The sequence below is a fragment of the Thalassophryne amazonica genome, chromosome 5 (genome assembly GCF_902500255.1).
Source record: "Thalassophryne amazonica chromosome 5, fThaAma1.1, whole genome shotgun sequence".
NCBI classification, from domain to species: domain Eukaryota; kingdom Metazoa; phylum Chordata; class Actinopteri; order Batrachoidiformes; family Batrachoididae; genus Thalassophryne; species Thalassophryne amazonica.
The window spans coordinates 111,827,740-111,849,321 of NC_047107.1; the positions used below are offsets into that span (position 1 = coordinate 111,827,740).

A 21,582-nucleotide genomic window follows, 5' to 3' on the forward strand; every position below is an offset into this window, starting at 1 on the left:
CTTTTGTGATGCCAACAAAAAATGGTGTGAGATTGGTTTCTGTATTTTATGTAAAAATTAAGTATTTTTTCTAAAACAAACAAATCATTTTGCAGTACAGACTTGACAAATTGTTAGGATATATATATATATATATATATATATATATACTCAACAAAAATATAAACGCAACACTCAACAAAAATATAAACGCAACACTTTTGGTTTTGCTCCCATTTTGTATGAGATGAACTCAAAGATCTAAAACTTTTTCCACATACACAATATCACCATTTCCCTCAAATATTGTTCACAAACCAGTCTAAATCTGTGATAGTGAGCACTTCTCCTTTGCTGAGATAATCCATCCCACCTCACAGGTGTGCCATATCAAGATGCTGATTACACACCATGATTACTGCACAGGTGTGCCTTAGACTGCCTACAATAAAAGGCCACTCTGAAAGGTGCAGTTTTATCACACAGCACAATGCCACAGATGTCGCAAGATTTGAGGGAGCGTGCAATTGGCATGCTGACAGCAGGAATGTCAACCAGAGCTGTTGCTCGTGTATTGAATGTTCATTTCTCTACCATAAGCCATCTCCAAAGGCGTTTCAGAGAATTTGGCAGTACATCCAACCAGCCTCACAACTGCAGACCACGTGTAACCACACCAGCCCAGGAACTCCACATCCAGCATGTTCACCTCCAAGATCGTCTGAGACCAGCCACTCGGACAGCTGCTGAAACAATCGGTTTGCATAACCAAAGAATTTCTGCACAAACTGTCAGAAACCGTCTCAGGGAAGCTCATCTGCATGCTCGTCGTCCTCATCGGGGTCTCGACCTGACTCCAGTTCGTCGTCGTAACAGACTTGAGTGGGCAAATGCTCACATTCGCTGGCGTTTGGCGTTGGAGAGGTGTTCTCTTCACGGATGAATCTGAATTTTGATAAGTGAAAGCAGTTGTTGAATACAGCACAACTTGACAATAAACATTTGAAGAGGTGACATGTTCAAATGGCATGGTGGCATGAAGAGGTTTGTCATGTTTCACTTTATCATTGCCACTATGGATATCGTTTTGTCTCCCATGTACAGTTGGATCCCAAATTTCAGTGTCAGTGTACATGTAAAATCACCTCTTATTATTTGCATTTTTATGTCTTTCACGTACTCCACCTCACGCTCTGTGATTGTTGAGATAGGCTCCAGCCCCCCACAACCCTTATTTGAAGTAAGAGGTTGAAGATTGTGTGTGTGTCTTTCACAATAACCATTATCCATGGACTCATGAAATGTGCTTTGTTTGTTGTTTGCAGCAGCACAGCTGGGACAGAGAGTTGCTGTTGTAGATTATGTGGAGCCTTCACTTCAAGGTAAAACACATTTCTCTGAAATGACAGTATCTGCAGAAAATGACAAAGAAAAAAAAAATCTGCTTCTAATGTGATGTTGCAGATGTAAAGAGTATTTGTGTGATCCTTTTCCAAACAGGTACCAAGTGGGGTCTTGGTGGCACATGTGTTAATGTTGGCTGTATCCCTAAGAAGCTCATGCACCAGGCTGCTCTGCTTGGCACCGCGGTCCGAGATGCTCAGAAGTACGGCTGGCAGATCTCAGGACCTGTCTGTCATGACTGGTGAGCTTCAAACACACATAACAAACAGGCATCATCTGCTGGAGAGAGAAAGGAGCTTCATTTCAGGCTAAATAAGTGGCTCAACAGCTCCATCCAGTGATGGATTGTTAGTAGGACAAAAAGATGTGAGAGGAAAATAAATTTTGGAAGATAACAGGAATAATATTAGTCCATACAATCATTTGCTCCAGTTTATTTAGGACAAAATTAAATATGAAAATGTGAGACATTAAAAAGCAATCACTAAATATGCACACTTACCTAAATATAGTTGCAGAGGCATTTTACCAATAATAAATTTTTAAAGCTGACGTTGGGTGTTTTTCAGGGCTACCATGGCAGAAGGTGTTCATAACCATGTCAAGTCTCTTAACTGGGGTCACAGGATTCAACTTCAGGACAAGTGAGTGACAAAAACTTTATTAACTTGTTCATTTGCTTCATTCTGGAATTTTGTGTAGCATTCACCTGAGAGAAATATAACGTTACATGCAGTTTTCCAGAGTAGGAGTCCTATCTTTTTTCTGTATGTGTAACTCACTTTTCCCTATTGGCGAGTTTCACAGCAGAGAGGAATTGAGTGTATCACATATGCACATCACAATGTGTGCTGTTGCTTAACATGCAGGCTTTTAAATTCCAAAAATAAGCAAGCTGGACAAATAAATATGATGTACACATATTATATGTTATTTGAGGCCTTTTGAACAGTGGATATTTGCAGGAAGTCCTCAACTTGTGGTGTGTGTGTTATAACGATTTTTATATTCCAAAAATAAGCAATATGGACAAATAAATGCATGATGGACATTAAATTGGATGTAATGCTGCGTTTACACATAACGACGACAAGTCACGAATGCCACGAAGTATACATTCTTGGCCGCTGATCATGATTGTGATGATTTGAGACAGAGGTGTCAGGTGTCCTCAGGAACTGCAACCTGTTACCCTGCGTTACGATTAATGGCACGTGTTGCTGGCGAATGATCAGGAACCATTCCGCATGGTCAAGAATAATGTTCCACGCTGTTCCGTGCTATTGCGCTTAACAGTGCATTGTTATGTTCTGTCACGTTGTGAATGAGGCGAATTGTCTCCACACACACACACACACACACACACACACACACACACACACACACACACACACACACACACACACACACACACACACACACACACACACACACACACACACACACACCCATATTCATCCATCAGCTGCTGAACAATTCAGATTGCTCCAGTTTGCTCCTCAAAATCCACAGCAGAAGAATTTTGTGATTGCATGCTTAGTTGTGCTCTGTGCCATGGAGTGGTGCAGAGAGGAGGAGGACACGGAGCCAGATGTGTGGCTCCAAGCGGCTCTCGTCTCGCTCGTTTTACCAAACATAGGCGCAGCAGCAGCAGGTCGAACACCTGCAGGAGCGCGCTGAGGAGCATTGGAACGAAACTTTTACCCGACTTGCCATCACTGCCCTTCTTTAGCATACTGCCGCAATGAAACTGAATGCGGTGCAGCAGGGTTTAATTGTGCGCACGTCAGAGAAGAACGCTGTCATGCTCTGTTAAGGATCACCACTAATCAAGATGGATCAACACACTCAGTTGCGACCGCCACAACATGAGGCAAAATGAGGGAGGTGCGTGACATTCGTGGAAGATTTTGTTGACAGCCAAAAACATGCTCCACGAAAATCACGAATAACACGCACTATTAAGAAACCTATTCAGATGTGTTGTCACATTAAGAATGTCATGAATGTGCCAAGAATGACGCAAATATGACATTCGTAACGCTTCCTGCCTATGTGTAAATGCAGCATAAGTTGATGGAGATGAACACCGATTGATGGCCCACAGTGTTGGAACCACTACAGTAAAACCCTGAGTCCATTTAAATTTTTGTCAGCACTTTAATTTGTGATTTTTTTTGTGTTGCTGTGTACTTTTATTATTTGAATTTGTTTTGGTCACTGTGTTGATTCCTGGGAAATCCCAGTATGAACAGTTGTTGTTGTTGTTATTAATGAACATATCATTTTTCAGTACAAGTCACACCGGAGCATAAGTCACAGGACCTTCTGAAATTAGTAAAAAATAAAAAACCAAAACAACAAAAACCTGGCACTCATACTCAAGAAAATACTGTGATAACAGGTCAACTAATGTCAAAAACTCAAATGCCACATTCAAATCTTGCCTGTTTCATAATAAACTTGTTTGATTTCCTTTTTTTTAAGGTTCTCAGCTATTTGATGGTTTATTTTGCTGTTCTTACAGTCTGTTATGTTCTTGCAGGCTCTTATATATTGCCAATAATAAAGCATAGAATTCTTGTAATCTTGCACTGATCACATGTATTGAAAGATTCACACATGAGGAAAATGTACAGAAAACAGAGTTCTATATTTTTCACTGTGCTTGTTAAATATATGTGCAATCATTCCATCAAATAAATTAGACACCTTGACACTTGCACAAATTTATTTATATATTTATTTATATAAGTCGTTGTAAACTGTGCAAGGCTGCGTGCCATTACACAAAGAAATTTGTGAAATGTTAAAAAGTTTTTCCATGCATAAATGTTGTGCCACTTGCGTGAACTAATTGCGAACATGGGAATGTGAAGCGGGAATAAACATAACTACAGAAGACTGGGAGAAAGTATACCGCTTCCAGTGGTCTTCCACCAATTCCCTGATGTGGAGGGAACACTGTTGGAAAAATGTCATTAGATATTTTAGGCCACCCTACCAGGGCAAATATAAAGATACAAACCCTGCATGTTGGAGACAATGTGGCTCAACAGAAGCAAATCACTACCACATATTCTGGGACTGCCCCAAACTGAAGCAATATTGCGTTGACGTTCATAAAGTGTTAACTTCAGTGTTTAAAACTCAAGTGACCGGTGATTTTAAACATTTGTACTTGGGTCTTGTGTCAACAATGCAAAGGAGGAAAGATGTGAAACTGTTACAGGCACTTTTAGCGGCCAGTAAGAAAGCAATTACGAGAAATTGGTTGAACCCAGCACCTCCAAAGTTAGAAAACTGGTTTCAAGCTATATTTGAAATTTATAGAATGGAAAAATGAACATACTCTCTGAGAATTCAAAAGGACTATTTCTATGAAATTTGGAACAAATGGATCACCTTCATATCTGCTACCCATGCAGAATTTTCATGACTCATCCAGGAATTTCTCATGTTGATCGCCGTTTTATTTCCCTTTTCTAATGAATGTTCCATGAGTGTGAGTGCTTAGTTCAGATACAATGTTCATGTTTGTTACTGTTCTTAATTTGCTTGTTTTATAGTGTGTAAAACCGAAAAAGGATTAACTGTAATTGTAAATGCAAAATATAACTGTGATGTTGCCTTTTTTGAACAAAAAGATAATAATTTAAAAAACTAATTGCGAACATGGTGCACCCTATTCACAAACATTGCATGTCAATGCGCGCAGGACCTCGCACAGTTTACGACAAGTTTACTCATTGGCACACAAAATTGCCAAAAGAGAGAACAGTAATCCACGTCATTTCATTACTTCCTGTTGTACTTCTAGGCCGATGCTAACTCTGCTCTTTATAACAGGAATGAAGTATTATTAATTGTGGTGTTTTATACATTTTTTTGCTCCGCTGCTGTGTGCGCGTCCTTCCACGTGCTAACACTGTGTTCATGCATGCGAACATGAGCGTGCACAAAACCGTCACCGCAGTATCCTGCACGCCTGTCTGACCATGTGTCCCTCCTGACAGCAGGTGGAATGTTTTGCGGTTCCCCATTTCATTTTTGGTTTGCGGATTTTCCTCCAGTTTCTGTGTCTTTCCTGTTATGTGTGAAGGGGCTCTTTGCGAGGTTCACCTGTATGCCTGTATTATAGGGAATTGTTTGCTTCCAGGCTGTGTTGTTCATTCCTGTGCTTTTTTTGTGGTGTGATGTCTTGCTGAAGGCTATTTCTGTTGCTGTGTAGATGAATGACTGACAGTCAGCGACCAAATGCTGAGTGAGTGGCTGACTGCAAGGCAAACAGGTGTGTGTGTGTGTGTGTGTGTGTGTGTGTGTGTGTGTGTGTGTGTGTGTGTGTGTGTGTGTGTGTGATGTGAGTGATGTGAGTGAGTGAGTGAGTGAGTGAGTGAGTGAGTGAGTGAGTGAGTGAGTGAGAGAGAGAGAGAGAGAGAGAGAGAGAGAATGTAGCCAACAACAGCCAGCAATATTTTCACTGTAGTCACATCCTTTGCTCAAATTACTAGTTGTATGATGGGATTTGATATGTGCACCAAATTCCACAAAAAAATTGTATTAAAAGTCCTGTTTTTGGTCAGTATGTCAAATTAACTGCAAGTAACACATTTCTCTTGCTGTGTCCAGTGCTGTGTAGTACGTAAATGTTTAATATTGATCAAAGTTAATTGTTTACATGAGATTTTTATCATTACTGCCACCTACTGTAATGTTATCACCAGTGTATGTTTGTTTGGCTGTTGGCAGGGTAACTCAAAAAGTAATGTCTGATTATTTTAGTGAAATTTGATGAGCATATAGATAATGTTCCGAGAATAAATTACTCAGTTTTGGAGGTGATCTAGAATATGTTCTGGAACTGCGATCCCGAAGAATATTTGACACACAGCAACATTTAAGTCCTATGCACAAAACATCTCCTGGATCAGCGATGTATCCTGGTGTCACTGGGTGTTTTGGGGTCTCACAACATCATACACGTCAGAAATCATTTGATCACCACAACTTTGTTACCCTTGTTGGACAATGGAGACCTGCTTTTTATGAACACTCCTGATCAGTTTTGTGATCAGCTGACGGAGTCCTATCACCCTGCTCACTTGCTCTTCCTCCACTCCTGCTCGGACCTCTTCCTGGAGTAGATGGTGGTATCTCTCTTTGCCCTTGGCCTTCCTGACCTGGGTCTTTGAAAAGTAGCCAAAACAAACTCTGCCAGTTGCCAAGGTACCAGCCAGTGCCTTCTGTCACAGGTGTGACTCCACCACCTCCTATCTCTTCTCTGCCCTCAATTTCCTTCCTGTCGTTATCTCAGTGGTGGCTGATGACACCTTACTGTCCCTGTACCTTAGGGCTTCTCATGTGTGTCCCGCCATGAACTCTTCTGATGGTTAATAATCCCTTTGATCGCTTTGAGTGTATAGTTAGATTGAGAGAGTCAGTCTCAGTATTTTATTATGAAATTATGCTGAATTAATATGTAAACGATTGTTGGCCTCTACTGGTGGTTGGCTCTCACTGCGGTATTGTATCACTTCCTGTTCCAGAGCACAGTGGTGTTTTGCTGTATCTGTTAGCTGTTTAATCTGCGTAGTTAGATTGATCTAGTTAACTAGATAACGATTTGTTTCACAGTGTAATCTTCACGTGCCTTAACTAAAGCACTCCCTCTGCTGAATCACCTCTAAATTATTTACATATTATTCACTTTGCGTGTTTTTAGGAATCCGCTAGCTTAGCGCAGCTACTAGCTCTTAGCCGGTTTAGCATGGCGGCTTCTCCTGTCTCTCCCGCACTTTTCTGCTCTGGGTGTGAAATGTTTAGTTATTCCTCGGCCTCCTTTAGCAGTAATGTGTACGTTGTAATAAGTGTAGCTTATTCGTAGCTTTGGAAGCCAGGCTGGGCGAATTGGAGACTCGGCTCCGCACCTTGGAAAATCCTACAGCTAGCCAGGCCCCTGTAGTCGGTGCGGACCAAGGTTGCTTAGCCGCCGTTAGTTCCCCATCCAAGCAGATCCTGAGCAGCCGGGAAAGCAGGCCGACTGGGTGACTGTGAGGAGAAGCGTAGTTCTAAACAGAAGCCCTGTGTACACCGCCAACCGTTAAACATTTCTAACCGTTTTTCCCCACTCTCTGCGACACACCCGCTGAGGAACAAACTCTGGTTATTGGCGACTCTGTTTTGAGAAATGTGAAGTTAGCGGACACCAGCAACCATAGTCAATTGTCTTCCGGGGACCAGAGCAAGGTGACATCGAAGGAACATTCGAAACTGCTGGCTAAGGCTAAGCGTATATTTGGTAAGATTGTAATTCACGCTGGCAGTAATGACACCCGGTTACGCCAATCGGAGGTCACTAAAATTAACATTGAATCGGTGTGTAACTTTGCAAAAACAATGTCGGACTCTTAAGTTTTCTCTGGGCCCCTCCCCAATCGGACCGGGAGTGACATGTTTAGCCGCATGTTCTCCCTGAATTGCTGTCTGTCTGAGTGGTGTCCAAAAAATGAGGTGGGCTTCATAGATAATTGGCAAAGCTTCTAGGGAAAACCTGGTCTTGTTAGGAGAGACGGCATCCATCCCACTTTGGATGGAGCAGCTCTCATTTCTAGAAATCTGACCAGTTTTATTAAATCTTCCAAACCATGACTATCCAGGGTTGGGACCAGGAAGCAGAGTTGTAGTCATACACACCTCTCTGCAGCTTCTCTCCCGCTGCCATCCCCTCATTACCCCATCCCCGTAGAGACGGTGCCTGCTCCCAGACCACCAATAACCAGCAAAAATCTATTTAAGCATAAAAATTCAAAAAGAAAAATAATATAGCACCTTCAACTGCACCACAGTCTAAAACAGTTAAATGTGATCTATTAAACATTAGGTCTTTCTGTTCTAAGTCCCTGTTAGTAAATGATATAATAGTTGATCAGCATATTGATTTATTCTGCCTTACAGAAACCTGGTTACAGCAGGATGGTTATGTTAGTTTAAATGAGTCAACACCCCCGAGTCACACTAACTGCCAGAATGCTCGTAGCACGGGCTGAGGCGGAGGATTAGCAGCAATCTTTCACTCCAGCTTATTAATTAATCAAAAACCCAGACAGAGCTTTAATTAATTTGAAAGCTTGACTCTTAGTCTTGTCCATCCAAATTGGAAGTCCCAAAAAACAGTTTTATTTGTTGTTATCTATCGTCCACCTGGTCGTTACTGTGAGTTTCTCTGTGAATTTTCGGACCTTTTGTCTGACTTAGTGCTTAGCTCAGATAAGATAATTATAGTGGGCGATTTTAACATCCACACAGATGCTGAGAATGACAGCCTCAACACTGCATTTAATCTATTATTAGACTCTATTGGGCTTTGCTCAAAATGTAAATGAGTCCACCCACCACTTTAATCATATCTTAGATCTTGTTCTGACTTATGGTATGGAAATAGAAGACTTAACAGTATTCCCTGAAAACTCCCTTCTGTCTGATCATTCCTTAATAACATTTACATTTACTCTGATGGACTACCCAGCAGTGGGGAATAAGTTTCATTACACTAGAAGTCTTTCAGAAAGTGCTGTAACTAGGTTTAAGGATATGATTCCTTCTTTATGTTCTCTAATGCCATATACCAACACAGTGCAGAGTAGCTACCTAAACTCTGTAAGTGAGATAGAGTATCTCGTCAATAGTTTTACATCCTCATTGAAGACAACTTTGGATGCTGTAGCTCCTCTGAAAAAGAGAGCCTTAAATCAGAAGTGCCTGACTCCGTGGTATAACTCACAAACTCGCAGCTTAAAGCAGATAACCCGTAAGTTGGAGAGGAAATGGCGTCTCACTAATTTAGAAGATCTTCAGTTAGCCTGGAAAAAGAGTCTGTTGCTCTATAAAAAAGCCCTCCGTAAAGCTAGGACTCATCACTTATTGAAGAAAATAAGAACAACCCCAGGTTTCTTTTCAGCACTGTAGCCAGGCTGACAAAGAGTCAGAGCTCTATTGAGCTGAGTATTCCTTTAACTTTAACTAGTAATGACTTCATGACTTTCTTTGCTAATAAAATTTTAACTATTAGAGAAAAAATTACTCATAACCATCCCAAAGACATATCGTTATCTTTGGCTGCTTTCAGTGATGCCGGTATTTGGTTAGACTCTTTCTCTCCGATTGTTCTGTCTGAGTTATTTTCATTAGTTACTTCCTCCAAACCATCAACATGTCTGTTAGACTCCATTCCTACCAGGCTGCTCAAGGAAGCCCTACCATTAATTAATGCTTCGATCTTAAATATGATCAATCTATCTTTATTAGTTGGCTATGTACCACAGGCTTTTAAGGTGGCAGTAATTAAACCATTACTTAAAAACCCATCACTTGACCCAGCTATCTTAGCTAATTATAGGCCAATCTCCAACCTTCCTTTTCTCTCAAAAGTTCTTGAAATGGTAGTTGTAAAACAGCTAACTGATCATCTGCAGAGGAATGGTCTATTTGAAGAGTTTCAGTCAGGTTTTAGAATTCATCATAGTACAGAAACAGCATTAGTGAAGGTTACAAATGATCTTCTTATGGCCTCAGACAGTGGACTCATCTCTGTGCTTGTCCTGTTAGACCTCAGTGCTGCTTTTGATACTGTTGACCATAAAATTTTATTACAGAGATTAGAGCGTGCCATAGGTATTAAAGGCACTGCGCTGCGGTGGTTTGGATCATATTTATCTAATAGATTACAATTTGTTCATGTAAATGGGGAATCTTCTTCACAGACTAAGGTTAATTATGGAGTTCCACAAGGTTCTGTGCTAGGACCAATTTTATTCACTTTATACATGCTTCCCTTAGGCAGTATTATTAGACAGCATTGCTTAAATTTTCATTGTTAAGTAGATGATACCCAGCTTTATCTATCCATGAAGCCAGAGGACACACACCAATTAGCTAAACTGCAGGATTGTCTTACAGACATAAAGACATGGATGACCTCTAATTTCCTGCTTTTAAACTCAGATAAAACTGAAGTTATTGTACTTGGCCCCACGAATCTTAGAAACATGGTGTCTAACCAGATCCTTACTCTGGATGGCATTACCCTGACCTCTAGTAATACTGTGAGAAATCTTGGAGTAATTTTTGATCAGGATATGTCCTTCAATGTGCATATTAAGCAAATATGTAGGACTGCTTTTTTGCATTTGCGCAATATCTCTAAAATTAGAAAGGTCTTGTCTCAGAGTGATGCTGAAAAACTAATTCATGCATTTATTTCCTCTAGGCTGGACTATTGTAATTCATTATTATCAGGTTGTCCTAAAAGTTCCCTGAAAAGCCTTCAGTTAATTCAAAATGCTGCAGCTAGAGTACTGACGGGGACTAGAAGGAGAGAGCATATTTCACCCATATCAGCCTCTCTTCATTGGCTTCCTGTTAATTCTAGAATAGAATTTAAAATTCTTCTTCTTACTTATAAGGTTTTGAATAATCAGGTCCCATCTTATCTTAGGGACCTCATAGTACCATATCACCCCAATAGAGCACTTCGCTCTCAGACTGCAGGCTTACTTGTAGTTCCTAGGGTTTTTAAGTGTAGAATGGGAGGCAGAGCCTTCAGCTTTCAGGCTCCTCTCCTGTGGAACCAGCTCCCAATTCGGATCAGGGAGACAGAAACCCTCTCTACTTTTAAGATTAGGCTTAAAACTTTCCTTTTTGCTAAAGCTTATAGTTAGGGCTGGATCAGGTGACTCTGAACCATCCCTTAGTTATGCTGCTATAGACTTAGACTGCTGGGGGTTCCCATGATGCACTGAGTGTTTCTTTCTCTTTTTGCTCTGTATGCACCACTCTGCATTTAATCATTAGTGATTGATCTCTGCTCCCCTCCACAGCATGTCTTTTTCCTGATTCTCTCCCTCAGCCCCAACCAGTCCCAGCAGAAGACTGCCCCTCCCTGAGCCTGGTTCTGCTGGAGGTTTCTTCCTGTTAAAAGGGAGTTTTTCCTTCCCACTGTTGCCAAGTGCTTGCTCACAGGGGGTCGTTTTGACCGTTGGGGTTTTTCCGTAATTATTGTAAAGCGCCTTGGGGCAACTGTTTGTTGTGATTTGGTGCTGTATAAATAAATTGATTTTGATTTGATTTGTACAAAAGCTTCAGATATCTGTCACTGAGATAGATGATGACTAGAGTGTAGTTTTAAGCAGAAATGGAACTGTAATCTGTGAAATGCTGCCGATGCTCCAAAATGATGCATGTGCAGTGAAGGCATGGCAGGCCAATTTTTAGGGGGGACCTCAGTTGGCGACACCAGGAAAGGGAAGCTTGGGGTGCTCTGCTGGAACCGGTGGCCCCATGACACGTCCCCAGATAAGTGGTTGAAGATGTATGTATGTATGTATTATCAGCAGTCAACCAGTTTCAAGATTAAAAACTGTAATCCGTTTGCTTTTGTGTTTGAGTTCACACCAAAATAAACATTAACTGATAAACTAACTAAGATAACTGATCAATAAATATCAAGAAAATTGATATTTACTTTACTCCTTTTATTTACTTTGAAAGAAAGAAGAGAGTATGTTCACTGCATATAAAACAAATGTAAACGTGTCAAGGTCAATGTCATTTAAAAAGCATCATAGAGAATAAGAATAGCATTTCATTTTAAACAATTGGATCTAATTTTATTCTGAGCAGGAGTGGTGGTTAGTGCGCTTGGTTTCAGTGCGGAAGGTTCCTGGTTCAAATCCCTCCCGTTCCATATTTCTCCATGTAATGTGGAGTTGCGTCAGGAAGGGCATCCGGCGTAAAACCTTTGCCAAATCAACATGCAGATCCGCCTTGCATCTGCTGTGGCAACCCCAAATGAGAACACGGGAGCAGCCGAAGGGACTTTTTTTTTCTAATTTTATTCTGGGGTCAAAATCACCCTTTTTATTCCTCAGGTCAGTAAGAATATGACAACCTCAAACTTGTGCCATTCAAACTCCACAAAGTTCTCATTATGGGGTATTGTGTGTAGAATTTTGAGGGAAAAACAATTATTTTCATCCATTTGGAATAAAAGTGTAACATAACAAAATGTGGAAAAAGTACAGTGCTGTGAATACTTTCTGGATGCACCGTATGATGCACAGCAGGTTTGTTCATTGCTGGAACAGCAGTCTGATCACTTTGTGTTTCATAGGAAGGTGACATACCTCAACATGAAGGGGAGGCTGCTGGACGAACACACTATTAAAGGACTGAATAAAGCAGGGAAGGAGGTGGGACAAGACAACTAATAATTGATCAAACAAAACCCACTAAGCATTGACATTAAACGTGTGTTGCATCAAAAGGAGCGTAACTCACTTCAAGGCCCGGTCACACAGCACTTAACGAAGGGCAGCGAAGCCCAAAAGAAACAAGGAATCTGGACTTTCGTGACTTTCGTTGGCATCGTTAACCTTCGCACAGCTTTGTTCCTGCAGCTGACGCTTCGTCAGGATTTTTAAACTTTGAAATTTAACGAAAACCTCAATTCGTCCATATTTTGTTTTGCTGTAGTTCTTGATTTTTTTTATTTTTTTTTATTATCGTTTGCTTAGTTTTTGTAACATTAGCGTTTAGTTTGACTTTGTTCGACAAGGTGAATGTTTTCACACAGTACAGAAGCCAGTTTGTGGGTGCTGCACTGGAGGAGAGATGCAGCTGCTTCCTCCACAGCGGTGCTGGTATGTGGTGTGGGGCTTCTGCCATTGCGTGTGATATGGCAAGTGCTGCCACAGTTATGCCGTGGTGCTGGCTGGCCAGGAAGAATTTGTCAGTCTTCTCCGCCAGCGCATGGCAGTCTGTGATTGTGGTGTTGGCCAGCGCTGCGTGCACACGAGGAGAGAGTTGCTGCACAAAAAGTGAGGCTGGTGTCCTTTCAGGAGCTGCAGCATTCTGTCCATGAACTGAAGGGCTTGCTGTCCTCCAGCCTATGCAGAGAGAAAAGCCTGCTGGCCCTTTCAGTGTTTGACACTTCAAAAGTTTTGAGGAAGTGATCTTGATGGCTGTGTATTTGTTCGCAGCAGGGGGGCTTTACAGGTGCACAATCAGCTTCATTTCCGTGGAGCTGACAGCCGACACAATGTGATAATATTTCGTTTGGTGTGCTGTGATCTCTCAGAGTGTGTATGTGCACTACAACACATCCCAACACTGAATGCATTCATCCAGAGTAAATCAGCTGGACAGAAGGTGAAGCATGTGTGTGTGTGTGTATTTATGTCTGATCCACATACACAGTGCCTGTGCGTGCGTGATCAGAACTGGTAATCAAACTCACAGTGTGTAACTAACACACAGCCACAGCGCTGGTGATTAGAAACACCAGGGTTTTGAAAAAAAGGCAGAGAGACAGACAGTGTCTCTCTCTCTCCCTCTGTCTCGTACGTTCGCATTTCGGGTGTACAGACAGCGATTAGAGTTTTGGTATTTGAGAGATTTTAGAAATATTTGGTGCATTTGCAGTGTGTATAATTTTGGTGGCTTATTTAGCGTGTGTGGTTAGTGTGGTGGTGTTTTTGTTTTGTAAAAATGAGGCATCTTATGAATGTTTAACAAGCGCTTCAGTTTTTTTTTTTTTAAATTGGAACAAGACAGAGTGCACAGCATGTCATCAGAGTCTGAAGCAGACAGTGATAATTCTGAAGATGAAGGAGATGATTCCTCTTTTGTTCTGGACAAGGAACCAGAGCAGGTGGATCCATCGATGTGTGCACAGATATCCACAATGGGTCGGATCACGCGCTTCTGTTTGCTGTTTCTCCAGGACTCAGGTGCTATGATCTCCATCCCAGTGCCGAGTCCTGGAACGCAGAATGCAGACACAAACTGCTCCAGCAGTGGCTCCAGGCACGTTTGGCTTCAGTTTTGTTTTGTTCCTCTTTCGTCCCTTTTACACTCTTGATTCGCAGGCTATTCTGTGATGGGAAAAGTCAAATCTCATTCATCGACTTTTTCTCGATGATTTGTGACTTTTTACTTTTTTCCCTTCATTCAGGAATCGTTGTATGCCGTGTGACCGGGCCATAAGATGTTTTCCGTGAGTTATCAAAACCCGCCCACACCCCCCTACAGAAAAAAGAAAGAATATGAAAACTGGCTGTGTGGCTGTTTTTTTTTTTGTTTTTTTTTTCATAATGTTTGGATTCAGAATCAGCTCCACCTTTGTACATTAAATATGTAAGACTATCATGCCCATAAACACATCAGTGTTGGGTTGGAGGATTTTGCTCAGTCCAGTGAAACTCAGATGAATATGAATTATATTTAGACTGTTAGCTTTCATTTGCTAACAACTTGTTTTGTCACGTGAATGTGATTTTTGTCATTCCTGACCTTCTCCAGATGATCCTGTCTGCCAAAAACATTGTGATTGCTACTGGCGGAAGACCAAAATACCCCACAAATGTGAGTTATCATTATCACTGCTGTTATTTCAACCTGTCAGATCTCTCCAATCACAACCATGTATGCCTGTAACTTTCAGAGTTGTCATGGGTGTCTTAGTGGTTTCCTTCACTAGTCTCCCTCAAAACATGGGTACTTGGTTTCTCAGAACTATCATTTCGGACAGATTGACCATAATGTTTTGTATTTCTTAATTGTTGATGTAAATGGCATATTTGGTGGCTTGAAAATGTTTATGTGTATCCATCCACTGACATGTCTGAAGAAACCTGGCTGTAAAAATGATGATTTGCTTGTCATATGAACAGGAGCTTGTTTTATGCATGCTATTGTTTTGACTTTTCTATTTTTATTTCATTTATATTATGTTACAGAGATTTGTTTTCACTGTTAACAATTAGCTTAGGCTTGTGTGTAATACATCACACTGACAAAGTGAGGAACTTTGGGGTAATTTTTACTACATTGTCCTTTGACCTCCACATTAGTGATATTACAAGGACTGTTTTCTTCCACCTGTGAAATATAATGAAGATTTGTAGACAGGATGGGACAAATGGCAGTCTATGGCTGATGCTGAGACCCTGATTCATGCATTTGTTTCTTCTAGGTTGGACTACTGCAATGTTCTATTTTATGGTTTACCGCAGTCCAGTATTAGGGCTATCTAATTGGTTCAAAATGCTGCTGCCAGACTTTTGAGAGGAAGCAGAAAGTTTGGCCACATTACAACCATTTTGGCATCTCTTCACTGGCTTCCTTTCCCAGTGAGATCAGATTTTAAGGTTCTGCTTCTAACCTATAAAATTATTTATGGACTGGCACCTCCCTACTTAGCTGACCCAATTAAACCCTACGTGCCGGCCCGGGCTCTGCGTTCTCAGGGTGCAGGACTACTTTGTGTCCCTAGGGTGAATAAAAAGTCTGCGGGTCATAGAGCTTTCTCTTATCATGCCCCTGTTCTGTGGAATGATCTCCTTGTGTCAATAAAACAGTCAGATTCTGTAGAGACTTTCAAGTCCAGACTTAAGACGCACTTATTTTCCCTTTTGTATGGCTAGCATACTGGTACAGTATGGTACTATTCTTCCTACCCTTTTAAATTCATTTTATTTGTAAACGGAGCGTGCCGCGGCCTCAACTTTATCTAAATTCTGGGTCTTTTAGTGAAGCTTAGGGCTAGTGGCCAGTGATCACCTTAGTATTTCTTCTGTTTTTCTTGTTGCTTAATACTGAGAAATTATCCCTTATTTGTTGTCTTTCTGCCCCCTGATTCTGTTTTTTTCTCTGTGTTTGAGGTGCGGCTTCAGCCAGAGATGGGAGTGGGCATCTTCTTCTGCAGGCCTCATGTCCTGTACACCAGCATGGACTCCCAAAATGTTCTTGTATATTTGTGTTGTCAACTGTGGCGGTAGCATGGCCCAAGCAGAGGGTCACTCCTTTTAGGCAGCTTTGTTGTGATTTGGTGCTACCCCTATATAAATGAAATAAATTGAAATTGAATTGACTGTTTGCTTAATGAGCCCAATTTTACAAATTTTAATGTTATTAAGCCAGAACTTTATGTGATCTAATATTAATTAAAATGCAAGAGCAATCACAGATTTCTGACGTCCACCAATCTGGATCCGGAGCACGTCCAAAATTTTATGAAGTCATCCATGCTGTAATGTTTAGCTGTGGTGAGAATCTGTGAAGTAGTTTTGAAGAAATCCTTCAAAGCCTATATAAACAAAAATCTTGATTCAGAATCCTGATTTGGATCTGGGTCACCTCCAAAATTTAATGGAGTCTTCCATGGTCTAATATGTATCCGTGGTGAAAATTTGGTCAGAGTCCATGCAGTACTTTTGACGTAATCCTTCAGGAACAGTATAAAATTAAACTTGATCCAGAATCTGGATCTGGATCCAGATCACCTGCAGTATTTTTGATGTAATCCTGCTAACAGTAATCCTTCAAAGCATATGTAAAGTGAAACTTGATCCAGAATCCGGATCCAGATCAACTCCACAATTTAATGGGTTCTTCCATGGCCTAATATCTATCTGCCATGAAAATGTCATCAAAATCTGTGCAGTAGTTTTGACATAATCCTGCTAAAAGACAGACATACAGACAGACAAATAAACGCAGCTGATGTTATGACGTCCTTGGCGGATGTAAAATACTCAAGTGTACCCCGCCTTGCGCTCTGTGACTGCTGGGATAGGCTCCAGCCTCTCGCAATGCTTAATTGGACTAGGCGGTTTAAGCGGTGTGTGTGTGTTTAAAAGTTCAAGGTTCACATTTATTCATAACACTGTAAATGGAAATGTCTCAATGAGTCTGGTTTTGCCTTTTATAAAATTAGTTCTGTTGCTGTTGTTGCAGATCCCTGGAGCAATGGAACACTGCATCACCAGTGATGATATATTTTGGCTGAAGAAGTCTCCTGGAAAAACGTGAGGACATGCCCCCTTCCACCCCACGCACAATGCCCACTTATCACCACACTGACAAATACACTGAACATTAGAATATTCCATTATACAGTCAATAACCAGTTAATACACGTCTTTAGCTAGTGCAAAGTATTTTCAATACTTTATGATTGTTGTCTTTATATATATATATATATATATATATATATATATATATATATATATATATATATATATATATATATTTTTTTTTTTTTTTTTTTTAAGACATTACCACAGCATTTTCTGGGATGTATTTTCATGTCGCTCATGTACGTGTCTTTGGATAAACTTGAACACTGTTGAATCTCAAAATCGTATGTCTACTTTTGATTGTAGTACAACTTGTTCACTCATGGCCCAAGCAGAGGGTCGCCCCTTTGAGTTTGGTGTACTTGAGGTTTTTTCCTCAAATCATCAGAGGGAGTTTTTCCTTACCACTGTTGCTCTGGGGGTTGGTAAGGTTAGATCTTACTTGTGTGAAGCACCTTGAGGCAACTTTGTTGTGATTTGGTGCTATATAAATGAAAATAAATTGAAATTATAAGATACCAAAATGTGATTATACCAAAAGCACATGAGCTAAGTTGAACCTGTTATTAAACTGAGGAGTGTTCAGCACAGACTCACCTCATCAGTGATGCTGTTCAGATGAGGTGCATGTACGTTAAACCAAAATTCTAATGTTCTTTGCTTATTATTTATTACAGTAGACATCTGTTACATTTTTAGTTATTAGTCTTACTTTCTACTGTGTTTCATATCATTTTTGTTATTAAACTTTTATTTGACGAAGTAAATACATGTTCTACATTTTGTAAACATCAAGTCTTCTAAGTACAGAGGAAAGCAAATAAATAATAAGTATTTAAAAAAGTGAGAAAAAGAAAGGAAACATCCTTACAAAAGCATCTACACTCTGTCATCATACTCTCATACAGGCATATTTATACTTAAATTGGTAGGCAACTTAAATATCCAAGAAAAAAAAAGAAAAGGGTAGTGACAATTAGAAAATAATAATAACTGACATAGTAATCATTAGTGTATCTTCTCCCATGTTTTCTCCTGCAAACAATACCTTATTATGGCGTGATAAGACAGAAGAATAAAGAAAAACAATGAGAGGAGCAACGTCAACCTAGATGTTAAATGTTAGTGAAATAGATAAAGATAGTTTGCTGCCTACATATATAGCACTGAGTAATAATAGTGTAGCCATTACAACAGTAACAAAAAACAACCAGGTGAGTGGAGTCAGGAACTCGGGAGGAGGTTTATCACTTTAACCAGCATCTTGCCTATAAGTTGCTAGATAGTTTGCCCAAGTTTCCCAATAACTTTCAACCTTATCTTGTTCAAGCTTAAGAATGAATATTAGCTTCTCCATTATGAAAATATCCTCAACTACTTTGATCCAGTCTTCAACTGTAGGAGAGTCTTTTGTCAACCACTTCCTTGTGATTGCTTTTTTACTCGCTAGTAGTAAAATATTATACATATATTTGTTCTCAGGTCCCTTCACCATGTCCGGTCTTAGCCCCAAATATAATGTCTCAAACTCTAGTGGGATCACTATTTTCATAATTTTCTCCATGTTCAATTTAATTTCTTTCTTGTATTTTGAAATGACTAGGCAGTCCCAAAACACATGAAAATGAGTTACTCTGACCACAGAATCTACAGCAAGAAGTACATCCTTCCAGAGAAATCCTTTGTTCTGGAACTCTGAAAAATCTAACTACATTTTTCCACCCAAATTCTCTCCAAGACAGAGAGGATGTACTCCTTCATTGTTGTACAATCAATTTTCCCCATGTTTCCATCTACATCTTGATGTTATTCTCCTTTTCCCATTTCTCTTTTATATATGCAGTGTCTTCCCCTACTAGTTGTTGCAGCTTCTTCTATATCCTCGATATGTTGCCATGTTCAGGGTCTGACCTATAGCTGAGTAGAAATATCTTCACTAAGCCCAGATTGTTTTGTTGCAATTGTTCCTTTTTCATTATTTTCTCTAGGTAATGTCTAAGTTGCAAAAATCTATAAAAATCTGGGTTAGTTAGACCAAATTGAGTTTTAAGATCCTGGAACTGTCGCAGTGCCCCTAGTAGAGGTCACTGTGTTTTATTAACCCTTTATCGGCCCACTGTTTAAACCTTACGCCCATCCTGTTTGGTAAGAAATCCGAGTCATATCCTATCCATCTTATGAGCCAGTATGGTTCTTTGGCCTTGTTTTCATTGATTACCCTGTGCCAAATCCCAATTGACATTTTAATCCATGGGTTTATGTCTTTTAGATAAGTATTAGTCCACTATCTCTTATAATTGCTTGTAGTGGAATCTCACTAGATATCTGACATTCTGTCTTTCCACTTTGCTTTATAGGCAGGATTGCAAATACTAACCAAAGTTTTTATCTGCACCGCTTGATGGTAATTTTTTATATTTGGGAGAGCGAGGCATCCTTTGTCTTTTGCTAGATGGAGATCCCTATAGCGGATTCTTGGCCTCCTACCCTGCCAAATGAATCGCGATATTAATTTGTCTAATTCCTGAAATTTCCCCTTTGGAATTTCTGCTGGTATGTTTTGGAACAAATATATTAATCTGTGCAACAAGTTCATTCTTATTGCTTCCACCCTCTGTCCTAATCCTAAAAGGGGACTAGGTTCCACCTAATCAGATCAGATTTAATTTTGGAAAATAGAGTTGTAGTTCTCTGATATAATCATGTTCAGATTTTCTAGAATATTCAGACCTAGGTATTTGTTTGACATTGTGTCCCAATATATTTTAAGTTCCTCTCTGGTATGTTGACTAGGAGAGTAATTAAATGTCAATATTTGAGATTTGTGGGTGTTTCATTTGTAACCTGATAATAATCCATATTCCCATAATTTTCATTGTTACGCAGATGATACCCAGCTTTATCTATCCATGAAGCCAGAGGACACACACCAATTAGCTAAACTGCAGGATTGTCTTACAGACATAAAGACATGGATGACCTCTAATTTCCTGCTTTTAAACTCAGATAAAACTGAAGTTATTGTACTTGGCCCCACAAATCTTAGAAACATGGTGTCTAACCAGATCCTTACTCTGGATGGCATTACCCTGACCTCTAGTAATACTGTGAGAAATCTTGGAGTCATTTTTGATCAGGATATGTCATTCAAAGCGCATATTAAACAAATATGTAGGACTGCTTTTTTGCATTTACGCAATATCTCTAAAATTAGAAAGGTCTTGTCTCAGAGTGATGCTGAAAAACTAATTCATGCATTTATTTCCTCTAGGCTGGACTATTGTAATTCATTATTATCAGGTTGTCCTAAAAGTTCCCTAAAAAGCCTTCAGTTAATTCAAAATGCTGCAGCTAGAGTACTGACGGGGACTAGCAGGAGAGAGCATATCTCACCCATATTGGCCTCTCTTCATTGGCTTCCTGTTAATTCTAGAATAGAATTTAAAATTCTTCTTCTTACTTATAAGGTTTTGAATAATCAGGTCCCATCTTATCTTAGGGACCTCGTAGTACCATATCACCCCAATAGAGTGCTTCGCTCTCAGACTGCAGGCTTACTTGTAGTTCCTAGGGTTTGTAAGAGTAGAATGGGAGGCAGAGCCTTCAGCTTTCAGGCTCCTCTCCTGAGGAACCAGCTCCCAATTCAGATCATGGAGACAGACAGTTTTTCCTTCCCACTGTAGCCACGTGCTTGCTCACAGGGGGTCGTTTTGACCGTTGGGGTTTTACATAATTATTGTATGGCCTTGCCTTACAATATAAAGCGCCTTGGGACAACTGTTTGTTGTGATTTGGCGCTATATATATAAAAAAAAATTGATTGATTGATTGATAAGGTTATGAGCAATTGTTTCTAAGCGTTTTGCTAAACTTGATGTGAAGAGTTTATAATCCTTGTTCAGCAAACTAATTGGGCGATAATTAGAGCAATTCGTCTTGTGTTTACCATCTTTCGGTATTACAGTTATGATCACTTCCCTCCAAGATGGAGGAATCTCCCCTTTTTTAAGGACCCAATTAAATGTTCTCGGTAACAGTGGTGATAAAGAGTCACTGAAAGTCTTATACCACTCTGCTGTAAACCCATCAGAACCTGGAGACTTATTAGGTTTGCGTCCAGAAATTGCCTTTTGGAGTTCCTCCATAGTCACATTGGTCACTAGGACTTCATTGTGGTCTTCTGTAATTGTTGGGAGATTAACTGAAGCAAGCAGAGATTCAGGCAACTTATCCCCCTTATTGGCCAGCTGGGCATATAGGTTTTTGTAATATTTTTCAAAACAAC

At 40.1% G+C, this 21,582-nt stretch overlaps 1 protein-coding gene across 2 annotated transcripts in view; it reads left to right on the plus strand.

Moving 5' to 3' along the window:
• Window positions 1-21,582, plus strand: part of txnrd2.2 (thioredoxin reductase 2, tandem duplicate 2) — a 78,051-nt gene that overhangs the window by 16,997 nt on the left and 39,472 nt on the right. For both annotated transcript variants that reach the window (XM_034171114.1, XM_034171113.1), the window contains exons 3-8: window positions 1,305-1,361; window positions 1,480-1,624; window positions 1,953-2,027; window positions 12,551-12,629; window positions 14,740-14,802; window positions 17,176-17,246. In XM_034171114.1, coding sequence (XP_034027005.1) covers window positions 1,539-1,624; window positions 1,953-2,027; window positions 12,551-12,629; window positions 14,740-14,802; window positions 17,176-17,246 — 374 coding nt within the window. In that variant the 5' untranslated portion in view covers window positions 1,305-1,361; window positions 1,480-1,538. The remainder of the gene's footprint in view (window positions 1-1,304; window positions 1,362-1,479; window positions 1,625-1,952; window positions 2,028-12,550; window positions 12,630-14,739; window positions 14,803-17,175; window positions 17,247-21,582) is intronic.